The 19,851-nt window shown below is 49.3% G+C and overlaps 2 protein-coding genes across 3 annotated transcripts; one reads left to right on the top strand and one right to left on the bottom strand.

Annotated features, from left to right (window-relative positions):
- The first annotated feature begins 546 nt into the window (after nucleotides 1-546).
- Nucleotides 547-8,558, top strand: LOC122389167 (phytanoyl-CoA dioxygenase domain-containing protein 1-like). Of its 2 annotated transcripts, none has more exons than XM_043380919.1 (2): nucleotides 547-689; nucleotides 7,764-8,558. In XM_043380919.1, the coding sequence occupies exons 1-2, from the start codon at nucleotides 591-593 to the stop codon at nucleotides 8,451-8,453; spliced, it is 789 nt and encodes a 262-aa protein (XP_043236854.1). In that variant the 5' UTR covers nucleotides 547-590; the 3' UTR covers nucleotides 8,454-8,558. The 2 variants fall into 2 exon arrangements, with proteins under 2 accessions (XP_043236854.1, XP_043236853.1); XM_043380918.1 differs by lacking the exon at nucleotides 547-689 and adding an exon at nucleotides 6,945-7,274.
- LOC122389165 (luciferin sulfotransferase-like) lies at nucleotides 4,534-16,488 on the bottom strand. The gene is made up of 7 exons (XM_043380905.1): nucleotides 16,124-16,488; nucleotides 10,892-11,108; nucleotides 10,305-10,627; nucleotides 9,195-9,324; nucleotides 8,731-8,825; nucleotides 5,998-6,184; nucleotides 4,534-5,680 (listed from the first exon to the last, which is right to left on the bottom strand). Exons 1-7 carry the CDS (start codon nucleotides 16,208-16,210, stop codon nucleotides 5,571-5,573), a joined length of 1,149 nt encoding a protein of 382 aa, XP_043236840.1. The 5' UTR covers nucleotides 16,211-16,488; the 3' UTR covers nucleotides 4,534-5,570.
- Nucleotides 16,489-19,851: the final 3,363 nt, after the last annotated feature.

The raw sequence follows: 19,851 nt of genomic DNA on the forward strand, positions 1-19,851 counted from the left end.
CGTCTAAAATACTGCAAAAATATTATTTCGATATAATTTACTGCAAAAGCCTTTAAAGAAATCTAACAAGCCCTGAAACTAAAAGAGTTTCAGTTCCCCACATCGTTACAAGAACAAAAATGTTAAAATACAGTGTAATATAACTACCTGTTTTAGATATCTACGAAATATTGTGGCCAGACCGCACCTCGTGGCTCGTGCCGTGTAAGGTCATGTAAGGTCTTCGTCGACTAAATTTGCGGCATTGTTTTGCGCCCGTAGTTTAAAAACCGTCAGCTCACCGAAATGTAGACGGTCAGAATAGACTGGCCGTTCATGCCTGTGTCGGGGGACGGTGACTGGCGGTGCGCTAGTGCCTGGGTGCCAGGTACAGTAGGCAACAAATTACAAAATAAGTCCTCTCCGTATGCGAGCAGGTGGCGCCCGAGCTAGCGCTCAGGCGCTAACTGTCCACTGGTGACCCGCATACGGCGGGGACTTATTTTGTAGACCTACTGTACGTTCGAAGGACATGGCCTTTGCCTCATGCGGCATGCCTGTTTTTAGAATGCACTACCGCCTCGGGCCTCGAGTAGGTACAAAATTGGTGAATGAGAGTGAAGCGGGGTCTTCGATGCCAGTTCGCTGCTGAGTGCGCTGCTCCGAGGCCCGCCCATCCGACGAATCACCGCTGCTGGCTTGGTCTCAAGGTACGGTCCCTGGGCACTGGGAAGATACGGGCCCAAAGGTCTTCCTATAGATAGGTTTGGAGCTGGGTAGGCGGATAACTTTATATTGCGAATTGCGTTAGGTTATGATAGGTTAGTTTGCGCACAGGGGTGGAAAATTGTCATAATCTCAGGGGGTGCTTTTCTAGCATCTGGCGAATGGAAGCTTCAAATTCTTGCGTAGAAAAGCATGTGTAGGTACGTTTTCCAAGCAGCATCACTCTCCTCGCGGCTTACGCAAAGCAGTTTGTGTCTCAGGCGTAAATTAAGCACCCCTGGAGCACTATTGCACGGTGACTTTTGAATTTCAGGGGGTGCTTGAGCACCCCCAAAACCCATAATTCTCCACCCCTGTTTGCGCATATTTTGGCGGCTTTATTGATGTGTATTTATTGATCGCAGTCCGATACTATTTTGGTGTTATTGCATAGGGGCAAAATCGATATCAACTTTTCATGGAGGTATACGAGACGAGAAGGAGGAATGAAAGAGCGGAAGCATTTTATGTCGGCCTACTTTAGTTTTGCCATGGTTAAAGGGACCCTCCCACCTTCAAAAAAGTTTATGAATTGGCATGAAAGTGATGTCACTCGGTTCAGAAAGAGCGAAAACGAATATCTACCAAATTTCATCGAACAATATTCACCGGTTTTCAAGATATTAGACTTTTTCTTTTGTTTAGGTACTTTTTAGGATCTCCGCTGTTCCTAGCGACTTTATTTAAAGGGACCCTCCCACCTTCAAAAAAGTTTATGAATTGGCATGAAAGTGATGTCGCTCGGTTCAGAAAGAGCGAAAACGAATATGTACCAAATTTCACCGAAAAATATTCACCAGTTTTCAAGATATTATACTTTTACTTTTGTTTACTTTTTTGGGATCTCCGCTGTTTCTAGCGACTTTATTTTAGAAGTGCGGCGTTTGCGGCAGATGTTGCGCGCAAATAGCATATACCACCGCGTGCTACAAAACGTTTTAGTCAAACATTTAAAAATCGTTAGATATCTGCGCTGACGTCACACATTCAGAGGGGTATTCCTAAGCATTAGCCCCTCTGAATCAAAATGCTGCAATTTTGAAATTCAATATTTCCGATTTAAGGCATTTCTCGATGTTGTGAGTGCCGAAACCGGTAATTGTGAGCCAGGGACCCCATTTTGGCTATCTCAACTCAAATCTAATGTTAAGGTGGGAGGGTCCCTTTAAAAGTGCGGCATTTGTTGCGCGCAACGCAGCATATACCACCGCGTGCTACAAAACGTTTTAGTCAAATATTTAAAAATCGTTAGATATCTGCGCTGACGTCACACATTCAGAGGGGTATTCCTATGCATTAGCGCCATTAGCCCCTCTGAATCAAAATGCTGCAATTTTGAAATTCAATATTTCCGATTTAAGGCATTTCTCGATGTTGTGAGTGCCGAAACCGGTACCTAATTGTGAGCCAGGGACCCCATTTTGGCTATCTCAACTCAAATCTTATGTTAAGGTGGGAGGGTCCCTTTAGCTTTATTTGGCTTAGGAGTGTTTTGTGCTCATTAGATTAGTACCTATACTCATCGGCACGCTACCCAACGCGCGGCTACCAAATGGCGAGCATTCATCACTGAACCACTCGAGTGTACGGCCCCACCGTAGATGCACATGTAGAATGACAGTGGCCCGGGCAAGGGCCCGGGTGGCAGACGGGTTAACGGCAAGCAAGGGAGACATCCCAGCCAACCACTTGTCATATGTAGAGTAAAGTAGCTGATAAGGGGGGGGGGGGAGATAGCGACAGACCCACAGGACCGGGCTCGAGTCTCCACCCCTACAGCCGCCACACGGACACGAGAGTCGGAGACGTAGGTCCGGACTCCGGAGAAATCTCTCGCTTATGCCTGGACTGAACTAGAGGCTAGAGCAACGCTGGTGACCAGCCGTGAAGAATGACACCTGAACACGACTTTAACCCGGCAGGCGGTGGGCCTCCCGGCCACCTTCCGCGCGGTGGGGGGGGGGGGAATTTTTTGCCCCCCCCCGTATCTCAAAAACTACTGGACGGATCCGGAAAATTCAAACGGTGTTCGATAGTCCTGTCAAATTTGTCGAAATCAACCAAATTTCATTGACCTCGGGTTCACCGATGACGTCACAGGTCGTCAGGTCAAAGATAGAATGTTTCACCGTTCACGGGGCTTCTAGGGAAAGCGCTATAGGTATAACACCGAATAAAACGCATTTTGTCGGAAAGCAGCGATAGGGCGTCAGTTGTCTCGTACATATGTTGCTATTAGAGGTCACTGGTCATACCAGGTCAGGTCACAGGTCAGGTCACCAAAGGTCACCAAGGGTCACCACATGAACCCAACTTTACTAAGGTTGTGCGATGCATGTTTTATGGCCAGTTTTTCATTTCCAACTCAATGGTGTTGGTTATAAGACCATCATGTACGGTTTAGGTCACTTTCTGGTGGAGGTCAGGTCAAGGTCAGGTAAAAAAAGTAAAAATTTAAAGTTGATATTTTTGCATAAAATGATTGATTCGATGCAGCTCGTCACGGGGAGTCTAATGGTGTTCTTTGTTTTGCGCTACGAGGTCTAGAATTGCTAAAAATTGAGTTTGAAAATTTGACGTCATCAATCTTGAACAGTTTTTTCGCTATAACTTGGCCAAAAAAAGAGGTATCGATCTAAAATTTGGTATGTAGATAGAAGGTGGTAGTGACTATCACATATCTTCGGTTTTTCGAAATTCAAACAACTTTTTGGATTATTTGGCTATTATATTCAAAAAATCTATTTTTTTTAATTTTTGGGGTCAAATTCCTAAAATTTCTAAAAACCGAGGTAGCAGTTTCGTAGCCCTTTAAATTCTACATCTTTTATGTCGAAACATTTTTCTGTACCTATCTCTAAAGCTGTAGGCCTGACAGCTCTTCTCGCGAAACCTTTTTTTGGGGTCGAAAATGGCAGAAATGACGTCACTCTGACGTCATTAGCGTCCAACCTATCATAGCCTTTGGAAAAATTTTTGGTCACAATGTGCAATAGCTATTCACGGGAGGGTACTGAAAGTTTGGTAACGATCGGCGCAGCGGTTCTGGAGATATATCGAGAAAAAAAAACAAAGGGGGGCAAACAATGCCCCCCACCGCCTGGAAGGTTAATGACCTCTGGTGACCTGGCCTTACCTGACCAAAATATTACTGGAATATGTTTTCATTGTTTTGTTTTTAAGCTCTTTTGAATTCCGCTTACTGCGTGTTGCTACGTGGTCCAGTAGCCGAGTTAGATGGGGGGGGGGGGGGGCGTGAAAGTGACACGCCCCCCCGGACCCCCCCCCCCCCCCCTCCCCCATCATGACACGGAAAACGCAGACCACTGGCACGGCGCGGGATAAGATTATGAACTTTATACTGAGTACCTAATGTTCATATCGCATTGTCAAAGTACAGTGTCTTCTCGTCGTGTCTGATTCGGTATCTGCCACTGAGTAGTGAGTAGGTACCAGGTGCCCTCTCCGCCTCTGATCCGGTAAATGTAACCGATTGCCCTCCGTCTGCGATCCCGTGCATGGCATGTCGGTGGTGTCATCCGTCTAAGGGTTAGATAATGTGAGTGCCTGCCACTGAACGGTAGAACAGCGAGCTAAGTGGCCTCGTCTCGTCGCGGGGTCACAGGTGAAACCGGGAAACTGCCGGCTGTAGAGTAGAGCAGATGCAGGCCATGCTGCCTGTATCCGACATCGGGAGGTTTCGGAGCTGGCGCAGAAGGTCGTGAATCGGTACCGAACAATAATACATTCGTATTGGATGCACATTGCATGAGCTTGAAAATAAACGGGACGGGAGAGACAATTGCATTTCTCGTGTCTTTTTACAAAGCAATGAAATTCGTACCACCAAGAGAGTTTCGACTATCAACGATAGCTATGAAGGGACTGAAAAAAATGCACGGTTCTCACATTCATCACATATGTTCTCGCATTGAAAACAGTCACCTATATTTCAATCCACTTTATCACAAACACTGATCTCATTCGGTCCCCTCAAGTCAGGGTTAATCTCAGATGCACGCCAAATGTAAGGAATGCTAACAATATTTCGCCTCTTTCGGTTTGTCGGTTAACAAAACATGTGACATATAGCACACAATGTTCCTGGAATACGGGAATAAAACAATTCTTTAGAAATATGTAACATGAACAATGAGTGTATACGATCGTAGAGCGGTCCGATACAAGCGCAAGTAATTGCACGCCATAATTTCACATTGGTAGTTTTACCATTTCTGCGATTCTTCTACAACGTACGATGCCATACAAAGATATACCATGCCCACACGATTCCCCCAACCCCTAGGCTTCCTTCCAGCTTTCTAGCCCCTCTTCAACCTCTTATACAAGTCCGGGCATGAAGAAACGACGCGATTGGATATTTGGCTCGTTCCTTGTCGTTGTCGCAGAGTTAGGCACATCTACAATTCATTGGCGCACACTATTTCATAAATGTTGACTTTGCCGTCTTTCGCATATTGTTGCACTTGCTAGTTGCACTCCTGAGTTGCATGTGTACCGCGCAAGCAGCCGGTCGGCTCCGGCGCGGCTCGCCACAGAGCGAGGCTGCTGCCCTTCCACGGACTTGCGCCACTGATAACAGTGGCCTGCGCCACTGTCATTTCACATCGAGCGAGCAAGACCGCTGCTCTTTCCCTAGAGAGCTGGCGAGGTCTCTGTCCTTTCCTCTAGAAAGGGAGGGACGACTGTCCTTTCCTGGAGAGCGGCCGAAGTCGCCATCCTTTTCCAGAGAGCGGCATCGGCAGAGACGTCAGACCGTCCTACCCCTCACGAGTCTCGGCACCACCACCCAGCAACGGCGGCCGTCATTCGTACTGGAACTGGATGTCGATGCCCTCACTGTTTGCCGCGATCCAGGCGTCGAACCGACGGTTCAGGTCCTCGTCGAAGTAGTTCTTCCAGTCACCGATCTGACCTTTATTGGGAAAAAGTGAAATTGACAGGTTAGTCGAGCGGAGTCCCTCCCAACAGTCATACACCCACCACCAATCTAATGCGCTGAAGGGCTCAATTCATGAGACGAATGACCTTTGATGAATAAAGGGGCGTCCTTTTATCAACGCCAGACGAAGTTCCACACATTTTCCTCTTAGTCCTTGTTTAACATTGAACGTGATTTGCCTTACCGAATTTCTTAATTGCATATTTAATCCGTTTACGTGCAGCAATATTTTAAATTGACACATAAGACTTCTTGATAGTAGAGAAGACTGATTTTTTAACGCGTCTTACCTTTCCGGATGAACTTTTTCTCAGACTTGTTCTCGTGCATCAGGACGTCTCTGAAGACCTCTCGGTTCACCTTGTCATTTTTGCTCATGGAGCTGAAGCTGAGGTGGTCGCAGAGGTCGACCACCTGCTGCTCCGTCATCGGCTTCTCCAGGAAGTCGGAGACTTTCCGGACTGCGGCGGCCAAGTCCTTCACAAAGAAAAGAGTTGGGTCAGTGCGAAATAGGTACCGGCACGAAGTCAAGGGTCGGGTCAGCGTGAGTTATACCCGTCACAACGACAGGGTGAAGTATAACGATTTCGATTTCGGGCGAGTATATACCCGTGATTGGTAGAGTCAGTTACAAGTTAACCGATAGGGACTATTAATTCGGTGTTAACCTAGGCCTCAGCACTGGCAGCAGCCGCATGATACTGCAGGTCGACTGTGCCGCATGACTTTGAAGTTAAGCGGGTCAGCCTAACTGTACGCCTGTCGTACAAGATGCTATATGCAATCATGTCCGTTCGTCTTGTGTGCACTTTATCGGGAAATGCTATTCATCTGTCGACAATTTCACGTTTAATAAAAAGTTTGTGCCCAACACAAGTCTGTACCTTATTTAGATAACATTAGCAGTGGAAAGTGCATTAGCCCTCAATGTTCTCCCTCCTTCCCGGGATAACGAAGTGACGAGAAAACATATGCAGACCTATACTTGCGAAATTACAAAGCTACACCATAATTTAGAGATGGTGGGAGCTCGTCTTGATTTTTCAAACGGCTGCGGAATATAACGGTCGTACATGGTACTATCCGTTCTCTAGGGAATGCTATTTTAAAAGCAGCATTGTACAAATTCCACGCACCCAAATGGCCTTGAGTTGGTATATAGTGCGGAAAGGGCGCTCGGTTGTAGCCAATAACAGACGTAACTCAGTTGTTTATATAAGTGGGATAGCACGGCGGGACGCCTGTTGGATACGGGGTCCCGCTGGCCGAGACCAGCCCCCAGCGGCCGTCTGGTGCGGTCGGCCGGCTGTTTATCCGACCGGCTGGCGCCGAGACGGCGGTCACTGGTCAGTGGTGACGCGTGGGTCAGCGGCGCAGGAGTGCGGCCAGCGCCATGCTCACTCCCAGCCAGCTGCGTCAGTTTGAGGACGATGGCTACCTCGTGCTGCCCGAGTTCCTCTCCGACGAGGAGGTCGCGTCCCTGGAGGCGGCGCGGGCGCGGATAGTGGACGGCCTGGACCCGGCCGAGCACCGGATCAGCATCTTCACTACGCTGGAGGACCGTCAGGTGACACTGCGCACACCCGCCGGGCGCAGCCGTACGGCTCACATCACAGCACCAACAGGCGTTTGGAGCTATCGGAGAATCTTCACAAATGAGTACTTTCTCAACTCGTTGGCAATGCGCTTTATAGTTTTCACCATTTCAGCCATCCAGGTTTGATTCCCGCTTGAAGGTGAATTTTTACCATATTTGCAGGAAAGATAGAGGATAAGATGCGCCGCTGTTTCTTATATGTTCGCGAAAAAGGAACAAAAACAAAAGGGTGGGAATTGCCGCTATGGATGGCATGACACCATTCTCTATACGCAGCATGTGCGAAAAGCTGCGGGGCTGTTTCATTATCCACTTAGCGACCTATACGCATTGCGCACCATATACGAGAAGAGCCTTTCCGATAGAAACTCCTGTCTTTCAGTAACGTGCATGTAAATAATTAGCGCAAGTCCACACTCACTGCCTCTCTTCAGCGTTTGTTGCTTTCGTCTGTTGCAGGTGGACCTTCGAGCCAAGGATGATTACTTCCTGGAGAGTGGCGACAAGGTGCGGTTCTTCTGGGAGGAGGGCGCGTTCAACACGGCCGGGGAACTGACTGTGGACCGGTCGCTGGCCATCAACAAGATCGGCCACGCGCTGCACTGGCTAGTGCCCGAGTTCCGAGCCGTCACATTCAGCGACAAGGTGCGCGCGCTGTGCCGCTCGCTGCGCTTCTCGGCGCCGGCCGTGGCGCAGTCGATGTACATCTTCAAACAGCCGGGCATCGGCGGCGAGGTGACACCCCACCAGGACGCCACGTTCCTCTACACGGAGCCGCCGTCGGCCATCGCCGGCCTCTGGATGGCGCTGGAGGATGCCGACGTCGAGAACGGCTGTCTGTGGTTCGCGCCCGGCTCGCACAAAGGTCCCGTCACGCGCCGGTTCGTGAGGAACCCCGACCCGGCCGGGCCGCGGCTGCTGTTCCGCGGCCAGCAGCAGGAGGTCGACCCGGAGGCGTTCGTGCCGGTGCCGGTGAAGAGGGGCGGCTGTGTGCTCATCAGCGGCCTGGTGCAGCACCGCAGCAGTGCTAACACGTCGGCCCGCTCGCGGCACATCTACACGTTCCACGTGGTGGAAACGGACGGCGCCGAGTACTCTGAGGAGAACTGGCTGCAGCCCACCGCCCAGCTACCGTTCCCAAAACTATAAACGTGAGCCCAAACCAGCCCTTTGAGCAGCCAAAACACCGTGGTCCGTGTACAATGGATTATCTATAAGTGAAACAAATAAACCACGCGTCTAAATCTGATTATCGTCCTGCATTTATTGTGTATGGTGGGGCACTGCAGTGAGCTCTTTAGATCCTCGACCACTTCGCAGACCGGTAAACCTATAAACGTTGAATGATTCGAGTATCAGTCCCCGCGATAGCACGCCCACTATCCTCATACAGTGAGATGCCACACCAAGGCTCATCGGCACTCACCTGTTTCATGTCCTCGTAGACCAGGAAGCACATGTTGGGGTGGTCCTTCCGACTCCAGGCCTGCCGCAGGTTCTCCCAGTACGGGCACCACGGCACTGCAGCGCACACACACACACACACACACACACAACACCGGTGACAGTTGAAATACCTAAGCGTGTGAAATACCTATATCTGCTTATGCAACATGCATAGATATGTGCGTCGATGACAACATAAAAATTCATTCAATTCACCTAGGTTGACATTTTCTGAGTACGTTGACAAGGTTTTTGATAAGATGCGATGAAACAACAAACGCAAACGCTAACGTAAAATCTCGCATTCAATTAGGTATTTGTGAGAAAGTTATTCGAATACTCAGAATAGGTAGGCGCGATATATGGATTTGAACATTATAGGTGTTTTGAAAACGTGTGTTAGCCATATTCTAATGCTACTTATCACACATCAACTCAACTCACATGTGTTCGCCATGAATAGTTCTACGAAGGTCTTGAAGTCTCCCCGGAACTCATACAGGCCTTTGAAGAGCAGGTTGTGGTGGTAGTAGCTCACCACTGTGTCCTTCGGGTTTCTGGTCACGTACACTATCTAAAATGAAAAGAAAAGATGTACACGATCAGCATGCATATTCAATTCCTGGTTGAATGCACTCAAATTGAGAGATATCGCTGTGAGGACTGAGGAAACACGTACGCGCGTTGTGAAATTCTTTGTATAGGTTTCTCCCAAGGCCCATCTCTGGAACATACTGTACGGCCCTTCAGCAAAAGAGTGGTTGGTTAGCCTATGTGCTTTTGGTGTAATAACTTAAAATGACAGAGACACTCCTGTAAAATGACTCGATAGAAATGAGAAGAGGGTTCGTGCACACATTTCGGCAGTGGTTTTAAACAGCCATTCGACGTATTCATCAATGCAGATCGATTATTGTGATGTTGGCAACCAACCACTTAATACCTGGAGGGCCGTACATAGGTACAGACTGCAGTTCTAGGTTTCATTTGGAGTGTACGCTCCAGACTCCACGTGCAATTAAACTACGCACGCGCCCTATCGATCTGGTCGTTACTGGCTTGACATGTTCGCGGCGCAGTTTGGAATATTCGGTGAGAGAAGTCACCAAGCTAAGGAATTGTTATTTCTCCAGTGCATTACGACGCCAGGTAAGATGCAAGATAGTACACAAACTTCTGCGTTATCTGTAGACACGTTTCTGCACTACCGGAGCTGAAATTCAAGACAGCTTAGATCAAGGCTTAGATTGACAAAAATTCCTAGACGAGCCCCGACCTTCCCGAGTCAACCTTCTGAGTTCCGCTACCACGGAATGAGCCACATTTAGGTCGACCCAAGGACCCTCGGCAGGGTTGGGCTATGGGTCCTGCTGTGCCTCGTCGCAGAAGGACCAATGGTTTCGATACCCGATGCATGTCTATCGTCAGTGTCGGCCTGCAGATACCACTCTGATACGGAGTGACAGGACAGGGATGAGCTGCCGCCGTAAGCTTGGTTCGGCGATGTCAGGGTCACATGAGCCTGACATCAGTGCTCACAGTGACAGAGCTCACCTTGCAGACGTCCAGTATCCGGGGCGGCAGCAGAGAGAAGAAGATGTGCGTCTTGACGAAGCGTCTCTCGTTATCGGGAGTCTGCTGCATGATCTGTGTTGTGTCGTTCTTGGCTAGCGCCATGAGCTCAGGGTTGTGACGGAGCATGGTGAACATTTTGGTGGTCTTCGCACCCTTCTGCTTGATCACCTTGGTCATCATGCCTTTGCTGTTGATCCAGTGCTCCAGCAGCGGGAACTTCACGTCCATGTGAAGTGACTTGGCCTTGGCAAGATCACAGTCGTTGCCAACGCACCAAACGAGCTCCTGTGTCCATGTGGAGCCTGCCGGCGCATAAACGTAAAAATGCTACTGTTTCTCTGAAGTAAACCATCGAACAAGCTAAAAAGATAGCAACCTTTCCCGTGATACTTAAAATGCGATTTTTCTTAGCTCATGCAAGGTGAAGTTTTATTATTTCTTATCAGGTTCCCCTGGGCCCTGATATCAAAGCACCCAGCCGCCATGGACGGATAGTGGACGGACACGCCGCGAGTCACGGTTACACTGGCAATCAGTTTGATACGTGCAGGGCCGCTATGGCTGACCTGTTTTCGGGAAGGATATGACCCAGACGTCTGACGGACGCAGCGGCAGGTGGTACACCTTGTCGGCGATGTCGCGGTAGGTGGACGGCAGGCAGATGCCACCCGGCCACACCGTCTCCAGGTTGTTCAACACGCCAAAGTTCTGCTTCAGCAGGGACTTGGTTTGCGGGTCGTACTGCTCGAAGGCTATGGGACTGGCAGTGAGCTTCATTTGTGCCTGAAACAAAACAATGATTGGATGACAGGCTGGTGTTGGGTAAGTAAAAGTGCAGGTAGTACGTACTACGTAGTCGTATACGCAAATAGGATACGTCTTCACAAATCTATTACCCGTCCGTCAGAGAGATTCATTGCGGAATCGGGCGGGGAATGAGGGAGTGAGTCAAGGAAGACATTTGGATCTACCGAGCCTGGAGCCAAAATATTACCTACCCTAGGATCTAACGACCCTCCAAAATAAAAGCATGGTGATGTCTAGGTATCACACACAACCCAAGGCAAACAGACCGGGATGCGTCAACGAATAGATATTTATCAACGTTACTCTTAAAGAAAGTGTAGAAAAGGAGATAGGTAGTGGTACCGGCGCTATGGCAGGACGTACGTACTACGTTTTGTTCAAGGTGAAGGTTCACTCCGCTGTGTCACGAGAGCCAGACTCAGACGTATGTACCTGGTTGCCTTATGTAACATCTAAGACGAGGTCAAACGCCTGTCGCCAGTTCATCGCACCGCGGCTCACTTTTAAAGGATTAAATTGGACGCGCTCTCTGCTTACATTTCTATCAGCACATTAAGCCGATAGGAATGGTGAAAGTTGGGCGGTAAAACTAAATAGCTATCAAAATATAGGCTTTATTTGCGTTTATGTGCACGAAACATTTTCAAAACAGGTTATTGATTATGCTGAAATATTTCCCGTTTAACTTGCAAGCACGTGTCTCCAGTCAAAAAGAGCATTGTATCAATCACAATGGTGGGTCGACGTGGCAACCATACACAATCTCAGCGAGTGGCGAGCATTCAGCAGAAGTGCACTGACTCATAGTCAGCGCCAGATTAGCTTCAGATATACAAGGCCAGATAAGATAAATAGCTTTACTCGACAAACACTGACATGCGCTCTTAAGTGCTCACATACCACGGAGATTGGGTGACGTATTGGAGACCAAGGTCCGCATCGCCTTGGCTAAGGGCAGTGCGAGTGTGCAACGCATTGTGAGCTATTGCGCTACACGCCGGCCACCTGAACCATCATATACTGTGCAGTGCGCAGTATTTCAAAACACATCTGCACTTGAACATGTTATACAACAGAAGTAATACCTAGAAGCTATTCGGCGTTATGCAAGTGAGGAAATAGAGACTAAAATATGTACACTAATCAAACAATAGACCACAGCACAGCAGAAATGTGTACTGCGTATAGGTATAGCTGACTCACCAAATCTACCATACTTTGTCGAGAACCGCGCCCCACACCCTGGCTATACGTATGCACGGTTCGACGGACGAGTAGGCCCTGGGATGGAGTCTCCACACACCCGCCGGACACGCAGTATGTCGATTGGATGTGCAGACTCCTCACCAGTGGATGAGCCCACGGGCGAACGCGTCACAAAATCGATAGATTCGTGGAGCACCTGACACAGTTGAGTCGACGGCCAATTAAAGGGAATTAACACCGTTATTGACCTTGCTGACATGCACAAGCCTTATGCCCGAGTGACATGTAAGCCTGATGTCTTGCCTTGCATCGCGAAAACATGAGAGGGATAAAAAAGGGGAAAGACGAGAGAGAGAGAGAGAGAGAGAGAGAGAGAGAGAGAGAGAGAGAGAGAGAGAGAGAGAGAGAGAGAGAGAGAGAGAGAGAGAGAGAGAGAGAGAGAAAGTGAGAGTGAGAGAGAGAGAGAAAGAGAGAGAGAGAGAGAGAGAGAGAGAGAGAGAGAGAGAGAGAGAGAGAGAGAGAGAGAGAGAGAGAGAGAGAGAGGGAGGGAGGGAGGGAGAGAGAGAGAGAATGAGGGGGAGAAATAAGAATGGTAAGAGAGGGTATAGCAATCAAGAGTAGCGATCCATCCTTCTCCGCAACTCTCTCCCGGAGCTGTATCGATGACGGTCGTACCATTGATGACGTAGAGCTTAGTCTGATCCTCCTGGACGCAGACTTACATTCGAACCACCCGATGTGTCTGTCTTAATGGTCAACTGTTGTACCTAATGCAACAGCGGGCAGCTGAAGCCGGTGTATCGACGGCCGGCGCCGCAACCTTCAAAGAGTTACATAGGTACTGGGCTAAGAAACTCGTCTATGGAGGCATCCCACGCAAAGGCACCGCTGTTGACGGCATGCGATTCACTCGCCAGCGCATTGCGTAGTAGGGATAGTGCGTAGTGCACACCAATGTGCACCTACATACCTATGTATGTACAGGGTGTCCCGAAAGTTTTGCAACATCCTTAACGTTGTAAATTAAACACTTCAGAGTTGTCCTTTCCGCTTTATTTAACAACCAACATAGTCACCGCGAAGCCGGGCACACTTCTGGACACGTGATGGCATGCTGGCCACCAGGCGGCGCAGTGTGTCCGCGGAGATGTCTCTCCAGGCCTTCTTCAGCCGGCGCTCGAGCTGACCCAGGTTGGTGGCGGGCTCCTGCTGGTCGAGGCTCTCCTTCATGATTGCCCACACATTCTCTATCGGGTTTAGGTCGGGGGAGTTGCCAGGCCACTCCCCTTTACCCCAAAACCCTGGGAGGTGTTCCGCACACCATTCTTGTGTCCGCTTTGCGGTGTGTGCTGGTGCGCCATCTTGCATAAAAATTCCTTCTGACCTCCGGTCGACGATTTTCTTCTCCGTGACACCGCCATTGCTGCTCTTACGGTTGACCGCCGGCAGAAGTGAGCCCTCCAGAATCTCGGACACGTAGTATGCGGTGTTGACAGTCTGGTTTTTTGCACCACGTGAAGTTCAGTCAGGCCCTGTGCGGTCATTCCGCCCCACACCATGAGTTTCGCGGGGTGCTTGATGGTTTCAACCGGGGGCACTTCGTCGCGAGATTTCGCCCAGACTCGATCGTTTTGCCGATTTGGCGTATGCTGGATTTCGAAGATGGACTCGTCAGACCAGATGACGTTCTTGAACTCATCGAAGCCCCAATTTTTTACCCTCTTGCAAAATTCCAATCTTGCAAGCTTCTGTTTTCTTGTCATTTTCGGCTGTTTTGATCTTTTGTACGACCGGAAATGCTTCGACTGGGTCATGGACCGATGGACACCCGACTTTGACACCGGGTAACCCTTTCGCGTCAGCCGCGTGGCCAATTTCCTGACGCTTTGGCCACGCTTGCCAGCAGCTTTGGCACAGACGATTCTGGCGACGTTGGACACGGCACGCGGCCGGCCTGAACGTTTCTTGTCGGCTAACGGTTTGCCGTCGCGAAAACGTTTCCACCACCGGTAGACAGTGGTCCGATCGACGCCCAGCTTCTCTGCGACAACCCCCTGCGCCACGCCACCTTCCAGCAACCCGATCGCGCGGGAGCGCACCGCCTCTCTGCGCGTTACCCGTCCGGCCACCTTCATGTCTGCGACTGACCTAAGGTCAGACGGCGGCCGCCCCAGACGGGTCAGCCGTGCCCCGCGGCAATAACCGCCGCTGGGTCGGGTGGGCAGTCGCGCCGTCTACCCGGGACAAGCGGAAGGTTGCCAGTGGAACGTTGATATTAGCGGTAGAGACAAAACATATGGGAAAACGGATGTTGCAAAACTTTCGGGACACCCTGTATACCTAATGCGTAGGACACAACAGAGCTGACGATGATTTTATCTTCAGACCCCACCAATGAGGAAGGACCGCCATAAATACCTAATGCTTGGTCGAAACAAGCACAAAACTGATAAAGTTCTGCCCCAACCATCCTAACCCGCGACCGCCTGGGGGGGTCGGATCCGACCCCCCCTCCGTTTTTCTTGAATAACTTATGAACCGCTTACGCTATCGACTTGAAACTTGGCATACCTTTTCCCCCATCAATTTGACGTCTCCTGTGCAATTTTGAAGAAAAAATTTCCAAAAAATTGTGAGATATATCGATTTTAGTGATGTAACTACATGGCGTTTTCAGTCAAAAAGTGGTAAATGTTTAAAAAATCGCCAAAAATCAGGGTTTAAGGCAAATTGCAAATTAAGGACATGAATAGATGCAGCTCAACGAGTTCTTTAAAATGGCTATCTCGGATTTTCCATAAAATGCGTTTTTCACCCCCAAAAATTCAAAAAACTATATTTTTTTAAAAACAGCTCATAAAATCCAAAATTTTGAGAATTTCCAAAAAACCGGAATATATGTTATAGAGCTCTATTAGAACATTAGATGTCCCAAATTTCAACTTTCTATCTTGATTTTTGACCCCCAAATTGTAAAAAATAGCTCCAACATGCATAGGGCATGGTGACGTCATAAGCATTTTCGTGAATTAGAGGCACTTCTGAACATCGCATGTGAAAACAAATGGCACCACTAGATTCCTGGGACAAAGCTCGTCTAGAAAAGTGTATTTTTATGTCAAAAATAAAAAGTTGAAAAATTGACTTTTTTTCTTAGCCCTCTCTTAGTTATGTATGGTATAAACGATTTTTTATGCTTTCAATGCACACTTATCACCAAGCATAGTGACTTGGGGTCACATATAACCATTACCATCGGATTCGGCGTGAAAAATAAGCCATAAAACATGTGTCGCACGCCCATGTAGCAGAAAGTGAAAACCGTGACCTTTCGTGACCTGACCTGACCTTGACCCGTACTTAGTATGACCCCTATACGCACATGGTACCTTCACTAGGCCTTTGAGGTCATTTTTGGTGAGTTTCGAGCAGCAGCTGTCGATTCCGCTGTCCGTAAGCCTAATCGTGCAAAACCCCAGAATTTGACCTTTGACCTGACCTTGACCCGAAAGTTGACCTCAATCTTAAAATCTTAAGAGTGCTTTGGGAAGGTCTCGTAGAGACCTTTCGAACGCCGCCTCGCGGGGCTCGATACGACCATTGGTTCTCGAGATAACAGGGGGGGGGGGGTCGGATCCGACCCCCCCCCCCCAGGCTGTCGTGGGTACGAAAATAGCCCAGGCGGTGCCGGGCTAAGATGGATATACACTGCGGTTAGCGACAAAATAGCTTAAAACAAAGCCAACTGTCTCAAATAGTCCCATCTGCCGCCCGGATTCACTTACCTTGTGCTTCTTCCATGGTAACAATTTGTGCAGCCGGCCTCGTTTCTTCTCTCCCACGACCTCTGCACCGCTGTTGGTGACGCTCATGGTGACACGCTGCGCTGGGAGGGTGAGCGGCTGCCTCTCTTGGCCCAGTGTCGGCTGAGTGACCGAGCGTCCACCGTCCGCCGTCCGCCACCCGCGCTATCGCTCACCTACCTATCGAGCTCACTATCGCCAAAATTAGCCGTGTCAGGGGCGCCGCTCGGCGGGTGTTTGCAGCCGCCGATAAGTGGCCGGCGTGTGACGCTGATGTCACAGCCGTGTGACGCCGGCCGGGCCGCCGAGGAGTGGCGCGTCACTGCGACTGCACCGCCTCAGCCCCGCTGAGTGTCCCGGAATACAATGAGCCTATACTTCCGAGCCACCGCACCCGGCCGCGCCGCGCTATTGGCATGTGATCTCTGATCCGAGTGACAAATCATAGCTGTTCCGGTAAACGACAGCCTTTGAACAAACATACAAACGTTCCGTATTGCATAAATGCCAACGCGTGAGAAGATGGCAGATTAATGGTTTGGGCGACAAGACTTTGAAATGTTTTTGGGTTCTAAAATGAGGTATACATAAAAGGGGTAAATCGAATGAGTAGAGGAGTTAAGTCGATAGTTTTGGGCTCTGAAATACTATGAGACGATATTTGTTTCTGATTAACAGATGAGCACACACTGATGGGTCCAAGGTAGCCGGAGCACTTGCCCCTCCCGCAAAATCCGAAATTGGTGATATTCTATTTATGTTTTTCGCAGCTGAAGAAAACTAGTTAAATACCTTTACATGTAAATTTATTTTCAACTGAACAGAAATGCATAAAATGGAGAAATCCGATGATATTTCAGGCAGGGGTGCGGAGCCGCAGCCGGAGCTGGAGCCGGAGCCGCCGGAGCCGGCACATTTTGCCCGGAGCCGGAGCCGGAGCCGATTTTTTCTCCGAAGCCAGGGCCGGAGCCGGAGCTGTCTGAAATTTCCACGGCTCCGCATCCCTGCGCATAGGAGATGTACTGAGTCGGAGCCGGAGCCGGAGCCGGAGCCGCCATGACATTTCACCCGGAGCCGGAGCCGGAGCTGAAGCCGATTTTTTTCCGGAGCCGGAGCCGGAGACGGAACCGTCTGAAATTTTTACGGCTCCGCATCCCTGATTTCAGGAATAGGCGATACTTTTTGATTAGCACCCCCCCTCCTCCCACGTAAAAAATCAGATTATCGAAAGCCAAATTTCTGGATCTGGCAGTACAAACACACCTATGAAAGGTACATGACTAGGTTAATATCGTCTGAAACAAAGACAAATATTATCAAATAAACAAATTATGTGAAAACATCAAGCTCGCGTGTGGGTACTTAAAATCGTGGAAAGTAAAAATGTTCCTCGACGAATGTTTTCTTGGACTCGGTTAAATTCGTGATGAAAAATAATGCAAAGCGTCCGCAAAATTTTGGAATGCGGTTGCCGGCTTGGGACTTCAGTCTATGGCTTAAAAAAAGATATGTTATCGTAGTATCTGGTTACTGAGCTTCTGTTCATCGATAGGAATGCACGTCCCAGGCTGACTGGTGGAGTACCGTCATTCCTATTAGCATGGGCATTCTGATAAAATTGATTGACTTCAGCGACAATTACGTTCTTGTTCCTGCACAGGTATTATCCTACCTACGTATTCGGTAGTTATCTAAAAGTTTTATGTTTTTGCAGTTAAATGTAAACGAGAACATGTGACAGAAAACACATAACATGACGCAGGAAGAGCTTGGGCTGTCTGTCGTTCGTCACAAAATTCGGCTTACTGGTGGTTCGATGCGATAGTGCCGTCGAACATCGCCTATCGTTTCCGTATTGAGTGGGTGGTATGACGCGGGCGGCGGTAGGGCGGCACGGCGGTCGACCGGCACCGTTTCAACGGTCATACTCCCGACAGTGACGTCAGCACCGCCACCGGCACCCAATGATAACGCGGTCGTTGGCGTGTGACGTCATATCTGTGACTCTCGAGGTTCAGTGGACGTTATTCACGCTTTGAACGGGGGTGGCGAGCATCACGCCTATTTTTAGTGGGCTTCATATGAAGCTCTTTTAACGACGTTTGTTTGTTTGTTTGTTTTGTTGGGTTAGGCCCTTTCGGTCGACAAGACCATTGCAGAGCCGGAAGGATGATAGGAGTTAGGGGGAGACATTGGTCTGGGCAGGCACCCTAGTGAGTCGCCGGGGCTGAGCCCGTCCAGAGGACAGGCCACCCAGCCCCAAGGCACTCACTGCACCCGGCTACGGGGTGCGCTCCCTCGGGAGCAGCGGTGCCGCTCCAAGGGAGCAGCCCGCATGAGATAAAGTTGCCTGCCCAGCCCGGAAGGGGGTTGTGGCGTGGAGGAGAAGGATTTCAGTATCCTGAGGATAGAAGCACGGACAGGTGTGTTTAACGACGTTAGACCAAGGTCCTCTACTATCAAGGAAAATCACTCTCCGGTGGACCAGTCAGGATGCGATCCTGGGTAAAATACGTCATCGCTGACGTAATGGTCTTTGACGCCGTACCCAAACGTGCATACGCGCGAACTAGGCATTTGGGCTAACTTAAAACGGGCCCGCGGTTGGCCTCAGGTCGTGAAAAGACCTAAAAGGACCCGTTTTAAAAATTATATAAAATTAGTGGGTAAGTGGTCAAAAGGGCCCTCGAAGCCATTTCGATTCTTTCGAGACAAAAAATCGGAATATGTTCCAGGGGGACCCTAGGACCCCAGGACCACTCCTTGGATACGCCACTGATGCAGTAGTGCACAACTGCACAGCGTAAGCAGTCTCAGCACCAACGTGGGCTTTCAGTGCCATCTACTCGTGGAAGGCGCTCACAGAGACCTCTGGAGGCGTAGTGAAGAAATTCCTGGACTTCCGAAGCCCGATCCCTCTTGGGTGAGATTTGAGGTCCAAAGTATACCTACAGTGTGTTCCAAAAGTTTTTAACCCGCGCCGGGCCAGTGCTCTGCGACTTTCGCGCCGGGCCGGGGGGGGGGAGGGTGTCTGAACACCCCCCGTCTAACTCGGCTCCTGGGCCAGGTAGCAACACACAGTAAGCGGCATTCGAAAGAGCGTCAAAAATTATGACGGAAACACTAGGTCATTTTTTGGGTCAGGTCAAAGGTCAGGTCGCTAGAGGTCATCGAAGGTTAAATGTAGTCCATTTCAACAATTTTGGAAACTGACAACGGCTAACTCCGGAATCAATAGAGCTACAGCACCGCGGAAAAGCGCATTCGATAGCCCTTTTACAGACCTTTCTGAGTATTGTTCTCAGAGTTGATCTCAGGTCAACGGTTTTGCTCCAGAGGGCAAAAACTGTAAAAATAGTAGTTTCCCGAAAGTGGTTTTTCGTCAATAACTTTTATCTCAAGAGAGCCACGACATTACTTTTGGCAGCATCGTGTTCCTCTCGTTGAGACGCGTCGAATGAACAATTTGTTGACCTTGAAAGGTCATTTTGAAAATTTTACCTCAGGTCAAGGTCATGACCTGACCGGAAACTGGAAAGGGTCATATTGCATATCAGTCGATCCGTATCGTCGAGCTGAATACATCTGACTTGTTTTTATCGCTCTAGCACGTCTTTATCAAAAGTTATAGCCAAAAAACTGCTGGTGACCGTTCATGACCTGAGATGACCTCAGGGGCACAGAGAGGGGTCACAGGTGCATTTTTCCGA

This window comes from Amphibalanus amphitrite, unplaced genomic scaffold, assembly GCF_019059575.1.
Source record: "Amphibalanus amphitrite isolate SeventyFive unplaced genomic scaffold, NRLGWU_Aamphi_draft 000346F_arrow, whole genome shotgun sequence".
NCBI lineage: Eukaryota > Metazoa > Arthropoda > Thecostraca > Balanomorpha > Balanidae > Amphibalanus > Amphibalanus amphitrite.